The 24,305-nt window shown below is 35.0% G+C and overlaps 1 protein-coding gene across 2 annotated transcripts in view; it reads left to right on the top strand.

Annotated features, from left to right (window-relative positions):
• The window catches only part of DPP10 (dipeptidyl peptidase like 10), a 791,529-nt gene that overhangs the window by 181,241 nt on the left and 585,983 nt on the right, over nucleotides 1-24,305 (top strand). For both annotated transcript variants that reach the window (XM_062199274.1, XM_062199266.1), the window contains exon 3: nucleotides 7,699-7,794. In XM_062199274.1, coding sequence (XP_062055258.1) covers nucleotides 7,699-7,794 — 96 coding nt within the window. The remainder of the gene's footprint in view (nucleotides 1-7,698; nucleotides 7,795-24,305) is intronic.

Genomic DNA, 24,305 nt, shown 5'->3' with positions numbered 1-24,305 from the left:
AAGTTCAATGCACTTGTGAGAAGAATGTGTATTTTCCAAATGTAGTATAGAAAGTTCTGTAGATATCTCTTAGTTACATTTGGTCTAATATGTCAATTAACTCTGTTATTTCCTTGAAGATTTTCTGTGTGGTTGATCTGTCTATTGCTGAGAATGGGGTATTATAATCCCCCAGTACTATTATATTGGAGTATATGTCTCCCTGTGGATCCCTTAACCTTTCTTTTAAATAGTCAGGTATCCTGTAATTAGGTACATATTCATTTATAATAGTTACATCTTCCTGTTGAAGTGATCTGTTAATCATTACATAGTGCCATTCTTTGTCTTTTAACAATTTTTTTGTTAAAGTCTATTTTGTCTGATATTAGGATGTCTACACCAGCTCTTTCTCAGTTTTTGTTAGCATGGAATAACTTTTTCTATCCTTTCACTTTCAGTAAGCATGCATCTTTGTTGGTGATATGTGTTTCTTTTAGGTAGCAAATAGATGGGTTTGTTTTTTAATCCATACAGCCAGTCTGTGTCTTTTAACTGGAGAGTTGAGGCCATTTACATTCAAAGTGACTATTAATAAGTAATGACTTTGCCCTGCCGTTTTTCTATAAATATTCCTATTTTTTACTCTGGATATTCTTTGTACTTTTTCTGGGAGAAATTCTGGCCTTACCTTCATTCATAGTGATGACCATGTTTCTGTGTTTTGTGTGTAATGCACCCTTAAGCATCTTTTCAAGGCTGGACAGGAGGTCACACATTCTTACAATTTCTGTTTGTTATGGAAGGTCTTTATTTTACCTTCATTCATAAATGAGAGCTTTGCATGGTACAGTATTCTGGTTTGCCAGTTTTCTCTCTCTCTCTTTTTTTTTCCTGACTGTATAATTGCCTGTGATTTGTATTCTAATTTAGATATTCCTTCTTCTGCTTCACTGATTCTTTTGTATGGCTTTCCACTTCATTTTTTATTTGTTCTACTGAATTCTTCATTTCCAAGATTTCATTTTTCTTTCTCTTTAAGATCTCAATTTCATGGGAGAAATATTCTTTCATGTCATGTATAGATTTCTTTGGTTCATGCATTTGCTTCTAATTACTTCTAAGTAATCCTATAATCATTTTTGAATTACATTTCTGGCATTCAAACTCTTCATCTTGACAATCTAGTTTTGAAGTGTTGTATTATTTTGGGGGCATCATGTTGTGTACCTTGTTTTTGTTTCTTGAATTGCTGCATTTATTATTCAGCATTTGTGGAGATACTCATTGATGTCTTTTTTTTTTTTTTTGACTTTTATCTTTAGACTATATCTGTGTGGATTGTGGAGTGTCTGCCTTCAGGGAATACCTAGAGGCATGTGGTGGTTGTGATCAGGGAGCTGTGTTCAGTGCTCTAGGGTGAAGGGAGTATTAAGGTGACACCCAGACTAGGTGTGTTAAATCTCTCTCTCTTTTTTTTTTTAATCAGAGGGGATGTTTTTCTCTTCTGTTAGACTAGACTCAGCTCATTTCCTCTTGTCAAAGAGACCAGTGCCTGGGCGATAGCCCCAATGGGATTAATATTTGTCCTCACTTCTACAAGGACCACAGAAAGGATCTGTGCAGTGCTTGGTGAAAGCAGATTCCCTAGCACTGTTCCTCACCAGGGAAACAGGGAGCCCAGAGCATGTGGAGCCTCTCACAGTGACTGCCAAAGTCCCAGCCACACCCTGAGCCTTCCCACACAGCCTCAGTGTTTTCAAAGCCCTGTAGTCTCGGAGTTTTCACAGTCCTGAGACACAAGCCTCCCAAACTCAGGAGCACCCAGCCCCCTGTCAGTTCTCCCTGCCAGACTCAGGCTTCTCCTCTCAGCTGGTTGCTTGGTGTGCAGACACGAGCTGGCACAGCTGTTATGTTTGTCCAAAATGACCTCTGCTCTGTACTGGCTTGTTACAGGATGCCGTTTTAGAGTGGGGAGAGAGAAACATGCCCCCCGCCCCGTTTTTCTCCCCTAATTTGGTGAGTACACTATCCTGCAGAGGTCCCCAAGCTGGATACCCCCAGGCTTCTCCTGCAGCTTTATCACCAGTGGCTTGGGCTCCTGCAGTCTGGTTTCACCTCTCTCTAAAGCTGGTTCTGAGGCTCTCGGCTGTTGGGGTTCTGACTTGTGCATGTCCACATCCTCCATGTAAGTCCACTGTGTCCCTCTAATTTGTATGGAGTTTCCTCTCCCTTTTTCTCCTTAACTGTTCCCTGAGACTTCACTCTTTCCACATTTTAAAAAAATCTAATAAAATTAACTCTGATTAAAATCTCCAACTTATGTGATGGAAAATGAATTCTAGAATTAAAGTTTCTTTGGTTTTTCAGACAACGTTCATCCTTTTATTTCTCCTCTTCTCTTGCCTGTGACATTCCCTTCCTCTGTCTTTAGAAGCCTGTAATGTCCAAGTAATTTTATTTTTTCCTAGATAATTTTTAGAAAAGTTTTAGGTCCAAAGCAAAGTTGAGAGGAAGGTACAGAAATTTTTCATATATGCATTCTGCCTACTGATGCCCCTTCTTCTCTAATAACACCTGAGTGGTACATTGGTTACAACTGATGAACCTGCAGACAGATCATTATTACCCTAAATCCATATTTGACATGGTGCATATTCTAAGGGATTGGACATATATTTACCATTGCTTTACTATACAGAGTAGTTTCCCCTAAAAGTCATCTGTGCTGGCCTTTTCATCTTTCTCCCCAATAACCCCTGACAACCACTGATCTTTTCCTTGGCTCCATTGTTTTGTTTTTCCCAGAGTGTCATTTAGTTAGAATTATACATGCGTGTAACCTTTTCAAATGGTTTTTCACTTAGTGGTATGCATTTCAGATTCCCTCATGCCTTTTCATTGCTTGATAGCTCATTAAAAAAATATGAGCACGGAATGATAACCCATTATTTTTATATAACACAGTTTACCATCCATTCACCTAATGAAGGACATTGTGATTGTTTCCATACTTTACCAATTACAAATTAAGCTCCTATAATCACCCATGTGGAATTCATAAGTGTGGTCAAAATTTTTAACTCTTTTGGGTAAATACCATTGACAGTGATTAATGGGTTATATGATAATAGTATGTTTAGTTTTTTAAGAAATCACAAAATTGTTTTCCAAAGTGACTATTCCTTTTTTTTGTTCTTACCAGCCATTTTATTCACCGAAGCATTCCTTGACTACTTTAGCCAAATATTTCTCTTTCTCCAAACTCTTAGTACTTGGTGTCCTTATTCTGACAACTATCGCGTTCTTTGCTGTGTCAGCATAAGCTCCTCAGAAACAAAGAACAGAAATATCTCCTACCCCATACAGTACTTCAGTTGTTATCTTAAAATTTTTTCAATGAATTTAGAAAGGTCACATTTTTGTGTGCTCTAGTGTCATAAAAATAATATGTATCAGTGCTTAATTTGGAATCAAATCTACTAATTTTTGCTACTAATGTATATGTTAAATTATTTCTTGACTTATTTTGTAGGCTAAGTCCATGATTGATTCATGTGAAAAAGAATTGAACTTTTAAAGTTATTAGCTCTTTGTCCCAGCTTTTTACCTGAAAAACATTGCCCTTCCTGTAGTAAGTGCTGAACATTTTACAAATACACAAAAATAAAATCAGAGGAAGTTAGTATACATCTTTGACATTTTATTTTTAGCTAGAATGAAGGTCACAGCTGAAAGGTCACAAAGATGATTTTATACAGCACATAATGCATTTTTTGCAAAGAAAATGAAATATTGTCTGTAGCCTTTTGCATCTAAAAGATAATGTCAGGGGTTATTTTTGATATTTAAGCTCTATTGCTCTCCCATTTCTCAGAACTTTGAATCTAAAAATGAGATTACACTTATCTGTCAAGTACTAATGTAAAATTTGTGCTTTTCATTGATATCCTAGGTTTTATTACTTAAACTATACCTGTGAATCTTCAATCTGTTTAGTATTTGTTGGTCAGTAATTGTTTGCTGGAACCTGGTGTTTACACTATTGATTTGGTGAATTTCCTTCTGGGATGCAAAGTTTTCTTTATATGTTCAGGTCCCTCAACTATTCTGCCTTTGATTTTACAACAAACTGTCAATTTACTGCTAAAGAGAATATGCCAAAGTGAGTTTGGAAAGTGAGAGGGTAGTTTATGGTTAAAACATGAAAAATGTGTCATTTTAAACATAAAATACAATAGGATTTCAAAAGTGCTTTCATATATTTTATTACACTACATTATATGGGATTGATACAAAAATCTGTCATATAGCAAGGGACTTTAAAATTAAAATAAAATTTAATTTAGTAAAAATGTGTCAAAGTGATTGCTTTCTATTATTATGCAGCTAACAGATTTTTGGAAACAATAAAATTTTAAGATTTTTAAATTTTATTTACTTTTTAAGATTTTTTTTTGTTTGAGCTGCAGGGAACATCAGGGTGCAGATAACTCTTTCATATACTGATTTCATTTTATTTGGGCAAATTCCCAGGTGGGGTACCTGAGTCATATGGTAGATCTATTTTCAGATTTCTGAGGATTCTTCATACTGTCTACCACAATGACTACTAGTTTACATTTCTGCCAAGAGTTTATTAGGGTACCTTTTCCCCCACATCCTTTTCAGCATTTGTTATTTATTGATTTCTGTGTGAGACACATTCTAACTGGAGTGAAGTGAAACATCATTATGGTTTTGATTTACATTTCTCTGCTAGCTAGTGATCCTGAGCATTTTTTCATGTGTCTGTTGGCTATTTTAATTTCATTCTTTGAAAAATGCATGTTCAAGTCTTCTGCCCATTTCTTAGCTGGATTGTTTGTGGTGTTGTTGAGTTCCTTGAGTTCTTTGGAGATCCTGGATATTTATCCCTTATGTGTTACATAGTTTGAAAATTGTTTTCTCTCATTCTTTGGTTGCTTCTTCACTTTGTTGAGCTTCCTTTGCAGTGTAGAAGCTTCTTAGATAGATTTAATCCCATTTATCTATTTTTGCTTTGATTGCCTATGCTTCTGGGTTCTTTTCCAAGAAGTCTTTACTTATGGTAATGTCTTGCAAAGTTTTTCAAATCTCCTTTAGTAACTTGATGGTATTAGGTCGTGGATTTAGATTCTTAATCCATTTCAGTTGATTTTTATATAAGGTATAAGGCAGGGGAGTTGTTTCATACTTCTGCATGCGGAGAACCAGTTTTCCCAGTATCATTTGTTACAAAGACTGGTGTTTATCTTGGGATTGATTTTAGCTCCTTTGTTAAAGATTAGTTAGTTGTATAATGTGTGAATTGATTTCTGGAATCTCTATTCTGTTCCACTGATCTACGTGATTATTTTTGTGCCAGTACCAGGTTTTTTTGATTATAACTTCCCTGTAAAAATCTTGAATTCTGGTATTATGATGCCCCTGGCTTCATTTTTGTGTTTAAGATTGCTTTATATATTTGGGATCTATTGTGTTTCTATATGAATTTTAGCATCATTTCTTCTAGATGCAAAAAGAGTGTCATTAGCATTTTCATTGGGATCACATTATCTTTAAATAGCTTTCAGTTATATGGACATTTTGATGACATTAATTCTTCCAATCCATGAACATGGAAGATTCTTCCATTTTGTGTGTGTGTGTCTTCTTTTGTTTATTTATGGAATCAACCCAGATGTCCATCAACTGAAAACTAGATAAAGAAAGTGTCCTATATATACACTATGGAATACTATTCCAATGTAAAAAAAAAGTCTTTGTAACAAAATAGATGTGACTGGATACCATCACACTTAGTGAAGTAAGCCAGTCCCCAAAAGACAGATATGTTTTCTCTGCTATGTGAAAACTAATAAAATAGCAAAAAGTGTAATGTACATGAGTGAAATTGACATTTTAAGATTTTAGTATTGTTTATAGCCCTTGTCTCTACTGTTGAGGAACTTTTTGCTTGTTTTTCATTTTACTATTTGTTGAATTCTTTTCTTAATTGAGTACTTACGATTATAAAGTAAAATGAAAATGTCATTGTAAAGATTAAAAGCATTAAGAAAGTAAAGCGGAGGGAGGGTGGGAACATGGGCGGGATGGAGGGTAGGGTCGAAAATATGACTATGTTCCTAATTCTATATATATGAAATACATGAAATTTGTTTACCTTATATAAATAAAATATCATTAAAAATATGAAAGAAGATAAAATGAAGGAATAGAGCTTCAACAATCAAGTAAAGAAATTGGAGATATCTTTTAGGAAATAGGAAAGGATATTCTTTAAATTACTACATTATTTTACAAAGAAATGTCACAGTTCAAAGGAGAGAATGTGAATAACTGTTTTCTATCTCATATGTGCATTTAACATTTTTCTTCTTTGTAATATTGTTGACTCAATGAGACAAGATAGTTTCTATAATTTCTTCTAATGCAACTATAATATATAAATTTACCTAATAGTAATATAAATATAGTAATTTTAATGCAATAGTAGAGAGGTAAATTCTTAAATGTAGTTTATGTATTACAGGCATGGTTCAACATGAAATGACACTACCATAAAAAGAATATTTGCCTATACCATTATTAAGCATAATAGCATTATAGAGAATTATTGGCATTTCTAAAAGTATAGGTAAGAGTGAGAGCTATACATCTGCCTGACAGTTTTCTCAGATTTTTAGGGAAATAAATCAACCAGTCAGTTGGTAGGGAATACAGTGGCCACAGCAAACAACATGATTTTATTTATTAATATGTTCCATCTTTCATTCTAAAGTTGGTAGTTCTATTTCTTTAGTTCATAGAGGATGGTTGGAAATGAAATGTTGTTTAGTATAACATTGAAATTAATAAAGAAAAAGAGGAAAAAAGGATAATGAAAATAGAATTGGGAGGGAGGAGAAGATAGCTGAAATAGAAAAGGTGGAAGAGATGGCAAGAAAGAGGAGGGGGATGAATTAAAAAGTGAATAAGAGAGTTGACGCTTTTTATGTGTTTTTTGGCACACTCCAAGAGAGTTTAGGTTAAAAAGCTTAAGCAAACTTTCTATCTTAGGTAATCAATACATAGATGAAGACTTATTTTCCAGGTACTACCAAAATTTTCCATTTTATTGACTTCTAGCTTTGAGTGATAAGCTTGTGCAAACTAGAAAGAAAAATTGGGGGAGAGAGAGGAAGATTAATGGAAGTATGGTTATCTTCTTTAAACTATACTGATAAAATACATGATATCTGTTCTATTTATGTTATTAAAATTTATAAAATTAGAAAAAAATGAGTATATGAAAGATTTTTAAAAATTTTTATTTATTTGAAAAGTAGAGAGAAAGAGAGAATGAGAGAGAGAAACAAAGAGAGAGAGAGAGAGAGAGAGAGAGAGGAAGATCTTTCATCTGCTAGTTCACTCTGCAAATGGCCGCAACTGCCAGGGCTGGGCCTAGCTGAAGCTTCATCTGAGTTTTCCACGTGGGTACAGGAGCCCAACCCTGGGGCCATCTTCCAATGCTTTCCCAAGTGCAACAGCAGAGAGCTGGTTCAGAAATGGAGCAGCCAGGACTTCAACCAGTGCCATATGTGATGCTGGCATTGTAGGCAATGGCTTGACCCACTGTGTCACAGTGCCATCCCCAATTTTTTAAATTTTAAAACCAATGTGAGATAGTTATCTAATGTAGAATTTCTTTTATTTTAGATGAACTCACAAATTCATCAGAAACCAGATTGTCTTTAGAAGACCTCTTCAGGAAAGAATTTGTGCTTCATGATCCAGAAGCTCGATGGATCAATGGTATGCATTACTTATATTCAATTTGACTTCTGTATAATTAAAAATAATGTTCTTTATGGTTAATATTTTAATTGACATGATTCTTAAAAGATTAAATATTTTAATTTAAAATTAAAGGTTTGCCTATGTATTAGAAAATCAATTTCTAAAATAATGCAGCTATAAAACTATACTCCAAATATTAGGACGACTATTCTATACCTGCATTTCTCTTGTGATCGTTAGTTGTGTGGCTTTAAGAATGTGTTACATCTCTATCACTTCCCTGAATACTCTTCTTAGCATAGTGCGGTAGATTTTGGTAACCTGTATATATGTGCAAATGCTTCAAATTTGACCACATAATTAGTTTTCATTTCTCTCTTTGTTCCTTTTTTTTTAAGCTTAAGTGCTGCAAACTAGAGAGATTATTTGCAAAGTTGAAATGACTTGGAAATGATATGAAAATATATATACCTTGTCTTTTTTTCTGGTCTGGCAAAGAAACAACCTCAGTTTTTCATAAGTCATTTCTTAAGATTAAAATAACAAGATAAAATAAAATCACCAGGAGCCACCTTGGGCTTTTGTTTGTCTTTATGGAAAGTTTTAAGGGTTCAGTTGATCAAATGAAATATACTTGTGAAAAGGTAGTTAGGCACTTATTCCTTGAATATTCTGATTTCCCTAACAATACTCATCATTGTGGTTGGATAGTTGTTAATCTTTTTCTTTCGCTTCATTTAGACATAATATCTTTGCTTATTTTCAAGGCATAGAGTCAATTATATGTATGATAGATAAAAGGAGCTTTGCCTTTTTATCTAATAAAGATGGTCTCCTTTGTAATACATTCCTCTTTCTCTAGTATTCTAATTAAGTACATTTATGCCTGCAAATTACAGTTTAATTTATGGAGACTATAAAAAGATTGTAATTTAACTCATGGGATCAGGAACCAAGCAACACTTGTTTACTGGAACTGATATTGTCCCTCAAGATCAATGGGCATTGAAAATTTGTTTTTTTTTTTTTTTTTGAATAAAAGAATGAATGCTTTCAATTGAAGTCCAGGGTCATTTGCCCATAAGTTTGTGTTTCAGTTGAATTCAGTTGGAATATGAATGTGTATTATGGTGTTGATATAGAACCGGATAGTGACTTCCATCTCTAGTTTTGTGTTTTCATTTTGAATTTCGAGCTATATGTCTGCCTTTGCAATATTATTGCTTCAGATTTACAGTATGTTTAATATAAAGGAACACTATAACTATACAAGGCTGGAGAAATGTGTATTATTGCCAAGCATTAATACACAAATCTCTCATAAGTCATTTTTCTGAGGTGCTATTGTAATTATGCAAGCCATGTATTTACTCTCTAGTTAGTATGTTCTATTGAGCGAGATGGCAAACATGAAGGTTGGCAGCATTTTTAAAAAGTCATATTGAGAATTATTAGATATGAAATGTGTAATCTTCTATTTTATTCACAATTATTTTGAATAAGCAATAGAAATTTGTGTAGCCTTGGACTTTGGGCAAAGGAGAAAAAAATCATGGGTCTCATCTCCCTTCTCATATCAGCTTGGACTAATATTTAAAGAGACATTTACTCCTATGTGTAATTGACACTTTGCTTTTGAAGCTCCTAAGGACTGAATGGATATTTAAGCAGTGAACGGCATGCTGAATTAAGTCAAATTTCAATATCTGGGACACAGATTTTACTCTTAACACTTCATAAAATAAAATATATTTGAGTTCAGCATTTTTCTGAATTTCCTGAGCAATCATTGGTAAACTTGATCTTGGTAAAGCATACTGGGACAAACTATTTTAGAAATTCTTAAGAAATATAATGTTTATATAAGATTTTGATGTAAAATGATGCTTTAAAATGGAAAAACAGAATTTGAGTTCTGAAAGCATGTGCTGTTTATGAATTCCATGGAAGGAATGGGCTCACTGTCAATAATTTGTGTGCACTGAATTGCTTTTTGAGTAGTGAAATGAATTTGTGCTCTCATCAAACCTCGATGTGCTTTCTAACAATCACTAGATCTTGACTTATTTCTTTATTCCTCACATACTCAGGTCAGAACATATGATAAGTATGTTTGAACTTGGCCTTGTGGTCACCAATTATATCTAAATGTGAAATTTAAGCTTTTTCTTTATTTTCAAGAAATGTTTTAGCAGGTTTTCTTAGAACATAAGTCATTTGAAGGACTCCAAGAGAGGCTTACTTGAATGCTTCATTTAATTTTTGGAGGGCATCATATAGGAACACTTGTATTACTAGTCAATGGGAAGGGGGGAGTTGAAATAGCCTTGGCATGTGCAGGCTGTAGTGAAGCCATGCCATTCATTATGCTGGTTCTCAAATAGTTATCTGACAATGTCATTGCAATCTTGAATGATTTTCGTGTTCATGGTTAACTGAACTTCCTAACCCCAAATCTCATTTCCTTGAAATCTCCATTTTTATAGCAACTTCTTCCTACTTATGTCACCTTGAAACACGGCAATGCATCTTGTTTAAAATTGGTCAACTTCCCACATACATTTAATGATCAATGGATCATCAAAGAAAGACATAACATTGAATGTTCATATGTTAAACTCTGTGAAAGATGCTTTATATTCATATTTTATATAATAACATATGACATTAAAATTAAACACAGAAAACTGAAAGTGAACCCAGTAATTTATCCAGAGACAAATCTAATAAGAGGCCTAGCCTGCTTCAATGATCATGATTAAGTATAAAACTTACCCAATTTCATATTTCAGTGCAACATGCCACTCTCATATATAATAGAAATGAGGGCACATCATAAAGTTTTTGGAAAAGAAATTAAAATATACATAAATATAAGTTTGTTTTGGTGAAAGCATCTTTTGATGGTCATGAATAACTTTGTTCATAATACACACTTCTCATGAACTTATGTAAAACCCCTCATATGTGAATTCCTCCCAGACAACCTCATTTCTTCACTTCTCATTGTTATTGAATATTTTGTGTTTAGTGTTACAATTATGTATGCATCTCCCCAAGTATAACCATGTAGTATGAACTTATGCAGTCATTAAAAATCAAGTAGAAGATCCTACTTATTGACATGTTCACATTTGTGTTCTTAAACATTGATCAAAGATGACTTCCAAATAGTGCTGGTAGGATGATTTATCATGTTGCCCATGCTGTATAAGAGGTACTGTCTCCAGATTATTATTATTTTTTTGCCTGGTGCATTTTTCTCAATTGATAATGATGAGACAAGATATGGGAGTTTTCCACCCAAGAACAGTGTCGGATAGCCCCTAGCTAGCACTTTTTAGTGTGGAGTACAAACAACTATACACACAGGCTAGCACATAAACATGGTAGTATAATAATTAAAGCTTATTAAAGGAACAAAGAAAACCAAGCTTTAATGTTCCATGACAAAGGGTGGTGAGGTGATCCACATCATGCAGTATGTTTTGATCTATATCACAAGTATTCAAAGCCTAGCTCAATATTTCAAGTTCCCGAAACCATCATACATCACTGGTGACAGATTACCCATCCTGCTGCTTCATTCCATTGGGAGGGTGAGCCCTCACCCAGCCTGCATAGGCAGAGGCAGGACTGCCGCCATGTCCTATTCCAGCAGAGTTTGCTTCCCTGAGGACATTTGGGCAGCATCTTCTACACTGCATTGTCAATTTTCTTCAACAAATGTGTTTATATGGTTGTTTATAAATAATGAAGAAGAAAAAGATTGTCTTCTCTGTTTTTAGATTCATGAGTTTCCAATTGGTCTAATTAGTTTCCTGCAAAATACAACATTTTAAGTTTCAGTGAATAACTGTGCTTCTCAAAAGCCATCTGAGGAACCTTTTTAACCAACTTAAAAATGTGCCGCAGTCCTCCCTTTGTATTTCTTTTTTGTTTAATTTTTATCTATTATTTATTTGAAAGGTAAAGTGAAAGAGTGACAAAAAGACAAAGAGAGACCTTCTATCTGGTTTGGTTCACTCCCCCAATGCCCACAACACCAGGGCTTGGCCAGAGTGAAGTCAGAAACTCAATCTGGATCTCCACTTGGGTGACAGAGACCCAACTACTTGAGCTGCTTTCCCAGGGTGTGCATCAGCATGAAACTGGATCAGAAATAGAGCCAAGATATAACCAGGTACTCGGATATGGGATATGGGTATCCCAAGCAGCATGTTAACTACCACACCAAATGTCTGCCCTTCATATATATTTTTATAAATTTTTATTTATTTTATATGTTTCACTCAGTTTATTCACTTTGACTTTTGTCCAAGATAAATCAAATAATATTGATTTTTTTAAACTTTTGCTTCAACTCTGTAGCTGTAGCCAGTTCCAAAATTTATCTCATAGAATATAAATAATTTAAATTGCCTCTTGATAAAATTAGATTCCATATTTTAAATGCGTTGGGGGTACATACAGCAGGTGAACTAACCTTAAATTACAGAATCTTGTTATGAGGCTGTGCTGTGTACACTACTGCACCATTTGTTCATCCCCTGAATTTGACAACATCAGCTTTGTAAGATTTGTCTAGTTATCATGTGTTGACTCTTATACCATTGTCTAATTGCTATGATGCTTAATCTCAAACTTACCCTGTTCCGGACAAGTAACCAACTGGCTGCAGTCTGCAAATGACACTCAACACAACTCGACTCTAAGGGATAGTAAACCATGGAGAATAGGATTTGTGCACTGTCACATTTGAGTCAACCCAGCTATTTGCACATTGCCTGGACTGCCACAGTGCTCACTAAAGGGTAGGGTTGTCACATGAGAAAAATGATTGCATTTGCTTGATGTTTAAAGGTGGACCCATTCGACCCATAATCATTTGTGTTAATTATGGTACTTTTCCCAATGTAAGGCGTATCTATTTCTTTTTTATATATATACTTTTAATTTTATTTTCTTCTTCTTTTTTTAAATTTTATTTAATGAACATAAATTTCCAAAGTACAGCTTATGGATTACAATAGCTTCCCCTCCCATAACTTCCCTCCCACCCACAACACTCCCCTCTCCCCTTCCATTCACATCAAGATTAATTTTCAATTATCTTTATATACAGAAGATCAATTTAGCATATATTAAGTAAAGATTTCAACAGTTTGCACCCACAGAGAAACACAAAGTGTAAAATACTATTTGGGCACTAGTTATAGCATTAATTAAACACCTAAGAATAATTGTGTATTAATTACAGAGTTCAACCAATAGTTTTAAGTAGAACATAAAAAAATACTAAAAGGGTAAAGTATTAAGTTCTTTTTTTTCTTTTTTTTGTTTGTTATATAGTTATTTTTTTTATTTAATAAATGTGAATTTACAAAGTGCAACTTTTGTATTGTTGTGGCTCCCCCCCCCACAACCTCCCTCCCTCCCACGGCCCTCCCCTCTCCCACTCCCTCTCCCATCCCGTCCTTCATCGAGTTGCATTTTCAATTACCTTCATATACTGAAGATCAACTTAGTATATACTAAGCAAGGATTTCAACAGGCTGCACTCACACAACCGCACAAGGTATAGGATATTGTTCGACTAGTAGTGTTGTTTTTAAGTTTCATAGTAAAACACATTAAGGACAGAGATCCTACGTGGGGAGCATGTACCCAGTGACTGCCGTTGTTGATTTAACAATTGGCACTCTTATTTATGACGTCAGCAATCACCTGAGACTCTTGCTATGAGCTGTCTAGGCTGTGGAAGCCCCTTGAGTTCACCGACTCTGAACTTGTTTAGTCAAGGCCGTATCACAGTGGAGGTACCTTCCTCCCTTTGGAGAAAGGCACCTCTCTCCTTGATGGTCTGCTCTTTCTGCTGGGGTCTTGTTCACCGGGATCTTTCATTTAGATTGTTTTTTGCCACCGTGTTATGGCTTTCCATGCCTGTGACACTCTCATGGACCTTTTAGCCAGATCCAAATGTCCCAAGGGTTGATTTTTTTTTTTTCATTTGCATAAGATGAGTTCAGTATATAATGTGATGTGAGTTGTACACCTCTTTTTTTTTTTTTTTTTTTTTTTTAAGTAGCTGTTTGGAATGAGTGGTGGAATCTAAGACTCTATTGTGACTTGATCCTATTAGACTCCAGTTGGAGCCAACTAGACTCATTTGCCACATGATATTTAAACATAGACATTTAAACATGTTATCTTTTAAGGAGCATGTGAGTGTGTAATATACCGAAATGTTAAAGGTGCTAAACCGAAGCAAGCCAGGGTCTTTCAGGAAGTTATTTAAGCTGCTTGAGGCTTTTTGTTGTTGTTATTCTTGTTTCCTTTTTGTTCACCTCAAGTGGGAATAATACTATCATAGCCAGAATCATATTGAAAATAAATATGAAAAATATGTAAAGAATAAAGATAGAAAGTCAAAAGGTAAAGAAAAGAATAGAAATAAAAGGCAAATGTCTATAGCTAAGTAGATCCTTGAAAGTTGGGATCTATATGACTGCTTTTAGATTCATTCTGGGCATCTGACATTTCATAATGGAATTTTATCAAGTATTTTTTTTAGAGATATATTTATTTATTTGAAAAGTTGAGTTACTGGGAGGGAGAGACAGAGAGAGAGAGAGAGAGAGAGAGAGAGAGAGAGAGAGGTCTTCTATCTGCTGGTTCACTTCCCAAATGGCTGCAATGGCCAGGATTTGCTCAAGCTGAAGCCAGGAGCCAGGAACTTCACATGGGTTTCCCATGTGGCTGCAGGAGCCCAACACTTGGACCATTTTCTATAGTTTTCCCAGGCCACAAGCAAAGAACTTGATTGGAAGTGGAGCAGCCGGAACTTGAACCGGTGCCCATATTGGATGAATTGGCACAGAACACAGCTTAACCTGCTACACCACAGTGCTGAACCCCTATCCAGTATCTTGATATGTGGTGAAAAGTTACTGTTGTAACTTTTGTAAAAAAAAAAAAAAACAAAAAGAGAATTAATAAGGAGAAAGGAGATAAAATAAATAAGTCTATTTTATTGTTTGCTCATTTGTTTGGTACTACTTAATTAGGCTAGGATTTTTGTCCATCAAGTTAATTGTATTGAAGAAGCTGTTGGGTTTTTAGTGCACAGAAGTTTGTTTAGATGTCCATCAGCATTATTGCTCCTCTCTTACCCTACACTCAGCCATGATCAGAATTATCTTATTTATTTTATCTCTTGATCAAAAGTTTACTTGTTTCAATTAGCAACCAAAATGAAGTTCAATAAGTTAGAGTTCAGTTTATGTCTATGAGGCTATTAAAACCAACATATTAGGGAAGCATTGTGGTGCAATTGTTTACACCACTAATTGTAACGCTGGCATCCCATATCACAGAGCCCATTTCTGATCCAACTCCTTCTTGATGCTCCTGGAAAAGCAATGAAGAATGGCCCAAGTACTTGTGTCCTGGTCACCCACGTGGGAGATATGGATGGAGTTCTAGACTCCTGGCTTCAGTCTGGCCCAGTCCTGGCTGTTGTAGCCATTTAGGGAGTGAATAAGTGGATGGAATATTCATTCTTTCTGTCTCTCTCTCTCTCCACCCCCCATCTCTGTTTCTTTCTGTCCCTCTGCATTTCAGATAAACAAAATAAATAGTTTAAAAAGTAAATAAAGATAATATATGTTTTATTATAATAAGATTTATACAAAGAATTAAATATTAAATATACAAAAGCGACATGATTAAATAATCATTTTTATATTAAATGGAACAGCAGGAATCCATTAAGTTAATCATTTGAAAGAATTAAAGACAGTAGAACATGCTCAGAATAAAATATTTAATGAAAAGTGTAGAATACAGAATATATATTTAATGTATTCACAACAGCATCACATGTATATACTTGAATATGCAAAGCAAATAATAGCATAATTAAATTCCTGAAATACCCTATAATATTCTGATATAATAAATGTGAATTGCTGTTTTTACTTTTGTATCTTTGCCTAGATCTTCCAAGTTTATAAAAAAAATGACACTACTATTATAAAAGCAAAGGTGTTATTAAAATTCTGATGAAAATGTCAATACCCTCAGGTAGCCAAATACACATACTTTGTTGTTTTTTATGGGACTTGTTTTTTATTTGAAAATAAGTTAGAGATGCAGGTCAAAATGAGGATTGTTGAGTGGTTTGGAGGAGTCACAGAGCCCTAAAAGGTATGCAAAGGGGCATATGTCTTATGTAAGGGTTGAGATACTTGTTGGGATGTTCAAGTCCTCATCAGAGGGGGTTTGATGCCCAGATTTCTCTCCTGACCTCAGTGTAATGCTAATAGGAACCCTAAGAAGCAGCAGTGAGGGATTAAGTAGTTGAATCCCTGCTACCCAAGTGGGAGACCTGGATGGATGGAATTTGTGGCTCTAGCTTCAGTCTGGCCCAGCCCAGTCATTGCAGGCATTTAGGGGTGAGCCAGTGGACGGACTATCTCTTTCATTCTACCTTTCTCTCTCTCTCTCCTTTTCTCTCTACATCTCAGCAAAATAAATTTTTTATAACTTAGAAATTATAAAAGATGAAGAAGGACATGGGAAGTATAGTCTCATGTGTACAGGAGGCCTAAAAAAGAGCCCCCAGCTCCAAACTCTAGAATGAAAGACCGATTCTCTTCCTTGTTTTCTAAATCCTCACAGGAGAAGGGGCCTACAGAGAGGAACAGCACATTGTTGCTAACTATGAGAGAATGTGAAAATCTCAGCAAAAGAAAAGGGGGTATGATACTTCTCTCAGAATGACCAACAGATGTTTATTGCTATTTACCAAAGTTTAAGTTTAATTTCATCTATATTAACACTATTTGAAATCACAAATAAAATAAAAATATCTTCTGTACAAACCCATGATGTGGCAATCATTTATATTAACTGTAGGTAATAAAACTTTTGTTTGAAATTCAAATCTAAACAGTTTCTTTAAGTAAATGTTTTTAAGGTCCCAGTTTATCTTAAAATGGCAATATTTATGTCAAGAGAGAATAACACTAAGAAAAAGGAAAAGAATTTGCCCATAAAACCCACTGTTAACATTTTAGAAAAAAAAAAAAACTATCCCAGAAAAAACTCTGTATATTTTAGAAATATAATGATTATACTCTTTAGAAGGAATTTGAATTAAAAGCTGAACTTTATAAGAACTAAACATGATGTTATCATCAACATGTTGAAATAGAAAACTAAATCTTGATTTTTTAACAGAAGAAAAAAAGCCCGAGCAAATGAGATTAAGCAGTTACATTTATAGTTTATTTACCACAGTTTATTGAGTTCCAAATATGTGTCTTGTACAGAGCTTTGTATATTCCAGGAGGGATCTGTTGATACTTCAAAGGTTTGCAGTAAAATAAATGATATCTCATAGTCCTATTTCATTCAACACAGTTGTTGTTGGCATTAGCATTGTTGACCCAGGAACGGTGTATGCTGATACAAATGCAGACCTGTAGACATGTTAACATGTTGACGTGGACATCCTTCTTCCCATATACATATCCATCTATCTTTCCATTTATTCAATACATATTTATTCATTTTATTGATTCATTGCATTTATTCCTGTTATAGGGATAGAAATAAACATATTCCTATCACTCATGGAAATTATGAATAGGATTCTGCCCCCAATCTTGCACAATATTGTCTCTGAATTCTTGGTAATACAAAATGAAATTAGTAATCAAAAGACTGAATGGACCAGGAAGTAGAGATTATTGGAGAGTTGCAAGAAATAGTCAACGCAAGCTGTGAGGGATTTGATTAATCATCTTTTCCCACAAATCCAAAACACATTCACATATCACAAAACTCTGTTCACTATGGTACAGGGAATGCACACTATTTTTTTTCTTTTCTCTTTTCATTTAACAGTCTTCATGTACATATATGCTAATAGTTATGATTAAAATATACATGTATCACTAGCATGTTCAAAGAAAGTATAAATATAACTATGGTGTCCAGAGGATATAGAAACTAGTTGAAAATAACTGATATTGCTGGCGCCGTGGCTCAACAGGCTAATCCTCCGCCTCGTGGCGCTGGCACACTGGGTTCTAGTCCCGGTCGGGGCACCGATCCTGTCCCGGTTGCCCCTCTTCCAGGCCAGCTCTCTGCTGTGGCCAGGGAGTGCAGTGGAGGATGGCCCAAGTGCTTGGGCCCTGCACCCCATGGGAGACCAGGATAAGCACCTGGCTCCTGCCATCGGATCAGTGCGGTGTGCCGGCCGCAGTGCGCCTACCACGGCGGCCATTGGAGGGTGAACCAACGGCAAAGGAAGACCTTTCTCTCTGTCTCTCTCTCACTGTGCACTCTGCCTGTCAAAAAAAAAAGAAAAAAAAAGAAAAAAAAACTGATATTAAGCAATTAGACAATACTGAAGTGGTACATTTTTGGATTACAATTTTTGAAAACAATTGTTGGGACTGTGAGGAATCAGTTTCAAATAAGAATATTTTGATCAGTCTTAGAGAAAAGATGTAGTTTAGTCTTGGCACATAGATGGTAGATGAACCCAGAGGATGAAAGAGGACAGTACTAGAAGAAGAACAAGTATGACTTATGATGGAATAATGGATAACGTAGTATATAAGATTAACTGCGAGGAAAATGTGTGTGTGTGTATTCATGTATGTGTATGTGTGTGTGTGTGAGAGAGAGAGAGACAGAGACAGAATAAAGTTGATGACAGATTGGCATGTACTTAAAATATTTATATTGATAAAGTTAGTATAATAATTAAACCTCAATGTACTTTCAGATTTATAATTTTATTAATTATAGTTTTGAAACTGAATAATCTGAATTTGTTTATATAACAAATTTGTTTTATTTTAATGGGAAGATATTAGTAATATAGATTTTTATCTAAAATGTTGATAGTTTTTGCATACATACATGTTTCTACTTTTCTAGGATATTTCTGTATATTTATTTGTTTGAGTATTTCTTTCAAAAATTATACTTGAGAAGCAGAGTTAGCATTAATTTTGCCTTATAGATAAGTAAGTTAAGACACTGAAAAGAATTTTCCACTTCTCCTAGCTTCAACATCAGTAATGAGTTCTGGCTAGTAGCCAGGTCTTCTATGTTCAGCATTAGGTGGGATGCATGGTAATAGAGAAAATGTTTACAGTAAATATATAGTATTATTATGAAACTAACCTTCAATAATGTTTACATATTAATTTTGTAAGTATCTATAGATTGATGAAAAAAAATATTAAGGGAAGGACAAGTAATGATATGGGAAGATATCCCTGATAATCATATTAGAATTTTGGGTTTTTTGTTTTAAAGATGTATTTATTTATTTATTTATTTGAAAGGCAAAGTTATAGAAAGAGAGGGGGAGAGAGAAAGCATGTCCAGAGAGAGACAGAGAGAGATCTTCCATCCACTGGTTCTTCCCCCAAATGGTTGCAACAGCCAGGGCTGAGCAAGGCTGAAGCCAGGAACCCACAGCTTCATCCAGGCCTCTGACATGGGTGGAAAGAGCCCAAGCCCTTGGACCATCTTCTGCTGCTTTCTAGGCACACTAGCAGGAGCTGGATCAAAAGTGGAGCAGAGCAGCTGGGAGAGGAACCAGTGCCCAAATGGTATGCTGACCTTGCAGGCAGTGGCTCAACTTGCTGTGCCACAACACAGGCCCCCATATTGGAATATTTTAATTTCATTAAATTGTTTAAAAGATACTGAGAAAATGTAATCATTTATATTTCTTTAAGTGTAGCTTAATTTTTTAAAAAAAAAAAAAAGTAGTCTGAAACTAGCCAGAATAATAAATTCACAATTAGGACAGATTTTTCTTTTAATCTTTTAATTCAACACATTTGCTGGGGTCATGTTTTCCTGTGTGGGTATGTATATGTGCATTGGAATTTTTGCTGAAGGGATAGTTGTACTTAATCGAGTTAGTTATAGAGTTATATGAATGAGCCATTGAGACTTTTGGATAACAAAACCAAGTATTTTAACCCTTTAGTTTCTATGGTATAAATAGACATTAATCATAAAGGCATCTGCCAAAAAGTCTTTAGATAAGTAGAAAAATTGCTGAAGTGAATATTATTTATAATCCAACCTCTAGACTTCGCTATAGTGAATCATTTTAAGACAAGTATTTAACTATCTAAAATCTGTTCATGGTGTTTGGTTTCATGTGTGTCTATTTGTGCATACACAAACGTAGATCTAGTAGATCTAATACTTCTGCTCAATACAATTTGTCTTTTCATTTTATTCTTTTTGAAAATTAATGCACAAAAATAAAGTAGTAATGTCTGCCTTCATCCATTCATTTTTACTTTTAGTAATATAAGTTGTGTTTAGGGGCCAGTGTTGTAGCATAGCAAGTAAGACACTGGTGTCTTATGTAGGCACCAATTCATGTCCAGGCTTTTCCACTTCCAATCCAGCTCCCTACTAATGGCCTTAGAAAAGCAGTGAGAGATGATCCAAGTGTTTGGGCCGCTTCCACCCATGTGGGAGACCTAGATGAGGCTCTTGGCTCTTGGCTTTGGCCTGGTGCATTGCTGGATGTTGTTTTGCGGCGGCCTTACAGAGGTGGCATCCAAATAGTAGCTAGGCACCATGCTTTGTGTATTTATTTTACTATAGATAATGTTTATAGTTTTCTAACTTAGATAGAACTATGCTCAAATCTGGGTGGGACATGTAGCAGCAGAGAAATGTTTAAATGTATACTATTATTATGAAAGTAATGCTCACTTTATAATGAAGAATTGGAATTTATACAAATAGTTTACTTAGTCAAGGCCATACAGCTAGAAGGCAGCAAAATCTTATTTCAATTTGTATATTCTACATGCCACAGTGAGCACAGTAGTCATGACCACAAAAGGTTTGAGGAAAAGAATATTAAGGAAATGAGAAATAACATGAAAAGAAATAATTTTCAGGCACATTAAGTGTATGCTATTTAATTAATATAGGGAAAATGAAACTTTTGTAATAAATTTACACAGGAACTCTGAGATAAGATGACACTGACCTAAAATTTGAAAGTCTGTAAGGGAATAGGAAATACAGTTTGTATTGAGAATCAGGAAGCCTGGCTCAATGGTTGAACCTTAGCCTTGGGAAATACTCATCACTTTGTTTGATCTCATATCCTTTGTCTGCATGATTACATGGCTTGACTGAATGACGCATGATATTTTCCCAGTTTTCTTATTTTGAAATTACCAAAATCTGGATTTGTAGTCCCTGGAGCAAATGACAATGTGTTTCTAGTTTGCTTAGTTCCAGACTTCACATCACTTTGTTCAAGTGGGAGTTTTATTATTATTAGGAGTACTGGTAGTAGAAGTATTTTTACAGTTCTTTGCTATCAGTTTTAAAACTTGATTCTATTCTATCTTCTAGTAGACTTGCTAAATTATATGAATCTGAGTAATAATACAAGTTATGGTTTTATATAATGTGGAATTTCTTATATAATCATCAATAGTTTAATGCCCTTAGAGATTTTTACTGATATATATATAATAAATATTATAAACATAATTATTATAACTATTACATTAAAATACGTTTCAAATGAGAATCAAGAGTTCTATGCAGTGTGAAAAGTGTATGAAGGGAATGTTCTTGTCATGGCACCTTTTCATAAAACTTTTTTGTGTAAGTATTTTCCATGATACATGAAAGTGTATGGTATAATGAACTTCCAGGTATTCATTAAAACTAGAGAATATTTCTCAAAATTTTATGAATCTCGTTTAATCCAAGGAAATAAATATAAGTGCTGACTTCAAGGGTTAGAAAATCTGAAGAGATAACTCTAATTGGAACATAGGGAAGAAATGGTGATATTATTGAAGATACAGTTAAGAAGAGAGTTGCCGGGTTGGTGTTGTGGCACAGCTGGTCAAGCTAATGTATGAGACACTGTCATCCAATAGCAGATTGCCAGTTCAAGTCTCATTGCTGCACTTCTGATCCAGCTTCCTGCTAATGCACCTGGACAACAGTAGAAGACTGGCCAATTAGTTGGGCTCCACCATCCTTGTGGGAGACCAGTGTGGAGTTTCTGGCTCCTGATTTAAGCCTTTCCCAGACCTGTCAGTTGTAACCATCTGGGGAGTGAACCAGGAGATGGAAGATCTATTTTTCTCTCTTTCCCTTTCTTTCTCTCTGCCTTTAAAATAAATAAATCTTTAAAAAAGAAAACAAAATGAATATTTAAAAATAAGAATAGACTGATAATATCTAATTTCAAGAATCATCTTAATTCTAAATAAGGCATTTTATCATTAAGTGCATAAGTTTGGAAATAAATCATAATCATATACTGGAATCCCTAAAATCAGGTTTAAAAATCAGAGCTAAAGAGACACAGGATTAGAGATCTTATCAGACCCAGCTTTGGGTGTAGAAGACATCTTGTACGTTAGCAATTTGGTTTATCATTTAGACTTTAGAATGGCTCAACCAAATGAGGACATATTTGGCAAGTCTAGTGTTCCAACTTTTTTCTTTTTCCTAGATTGAAAACAGTACATTCTCCATACCTGCTAATATTGTATAGAAGTTATATGATTATGTGATAAAAATAAGTGAATGAGATTTATTTAATCGATATGAAATTGTGTAAGATGACCTGTAAATCCAAGTGTAGTTTCAAGATTTCATCATTTTATCTCCATATCAACATAAAGGTTTGCTTTAAACTCCTTTTAATACAGTTCTTTGGTTTTGGAGATCAATTGTTACATTGGTGTAGGACATTTCCTAGGGTTGACATCAGCTTTCACAGAAATTCCTTCGATTCTCATTTCCACACAGGAAACCTCCAGTGTGTGACATAAAGCTTTCTTCTTTTTGGTTTAACTGGCCACATGGAGTTGCAGAAAATAATTTAACTCTCATCTGGTTTCAAAACTTTTTAATTGAAAGGCAGAGAGAGACGGAAAACAATCTCTCATCTCCTAGTTCACTCTCCAAGTGTCTCTAACAGCTAAGGCTGGGTTGGGTCAAGCCAAAGCCAGGGGCCTGGAATTTACTCTTGGTCTCCCAGATGGATTTCAGGGACCCAAGTACTTGAGCCACACCTGCTGCCTCCTAGATTGCACATTAACAGGAAGTTGGAATCGGTTTGTAGTTCGCACTGGTAACACCTTGATATATCTGTTTGTGCTGTCAATACTCATGCCAGTTTTAATGAGCTTGAACATTCCTTACTAGCACTGTGTGTTCAAGCCATTAACCTGTCACTGCTATGTGCTTGCAAACAGCATCCTAAAGTAGCTTGTTTGCACCTCTCTGGTCTCTGATGATGTTCAATTTGGAAGTGAAAAAAATTACATATGTTAATTTGTTACATTCATTTTCTGTCATTACCAATGCTGCTAATTGTTTTAATTTTCTTCTGTTTCTGTATAACCATGATGAAACTTTTTTTTTACATTGTACTCCTTTGGGGGTGAGAAACATCTGGCCCAAGGGCCATATAAGGTCCCCAAAATCATGTGGTTGGGCCTACCAAGGCAACTGCAGACATGACTCAAAATTCAATGAATCTCTAGCAGGCTAATTTTTAAGTTGATAATTTTGTATAGCCTGTGAGTGAAGTTGTAAATATCCAAGTGGCTCTTGGCAGCAAAAAGGTTCCCCATTCTTTCTAGTTTTCATTCCCCTCTAGCATTTAGCATATTCAAGAGATTGAAAGTATTATCTCTTATTTCGAAAAGGGAGCGAAGCATTGGGAGCATAAGGATTGCGTTATTCTCAGAATCATTATCCAGTGGCAGCACTGCTCTGAACCATTTGGCTGTGCTATTCTTGGTGGCACAACCAGGCATCAGGTGGAGAAGGAGCCCATCTGTGTGTGATGTTGGAGGACCTGGCAGGGGATAGATCAAACTCCAGAAATCAGAGCTTGAGTTATGTATCAGTCTAGCTGACTCACTCAGAAGACTGAGAAGATAATTATTTGTATGTCTTTATTCTTAAGGCAATGAAAGCATCACAAGACATAGATAGTCTCTAAAACTTTTAAACAACGTTGAATAATTTGCCTCTATTTTTATTGAAGAGTAAGATTGATTTTCACTTCACTGGACTCTATGGCTTTGAGCACCCAAGCCCGTATTTCTGACTTCTTTGCATCATTGTCTTCAAAGCACCAGAGCGATACAGCAACAACTGGTTATTTACTGGGAATTGAGGATGTGCCAGGCACTGGGCCTGTAAGGCTATGCTAATGATTTTATGTACTCCTCACAACAACCGTATGGATTATTTTTATTATTTCTACTTTACTGCTGAGCAGAATGAGCAGAGACAGTAACTTTCTACAGGCTCACACAACTAATAACAAGTATAGCTGGAAGTAAAAATGTTGGAATTAGTAAGAGAAGACAGACTGGAATAATTCAGAGCTTGGCCTGGACCATTCATTTCTCTATGATAGAGAACAAAATAGTTGCTGTTTCAGTTTTATTTTGACCAACTTTGTCCAA

This window comes from Lepus europaeus, chromosome 1 (assembly GCF_033115175.1).
Source record: "Lepus europaeus isolate LE1 chromosome 1, mLepTim1.pri, whole genome shotgun sequence".
NCBI lineage: Eukaryota > Metazoa > Chordata > Mammalia > Lagomorpha > Leporidae > Lepus > Lepus europaeus.
Note: the sequence above shows the minus strand (reverse complement) of the source record. Positions and strands in the feature narration are given on the sequence as shown.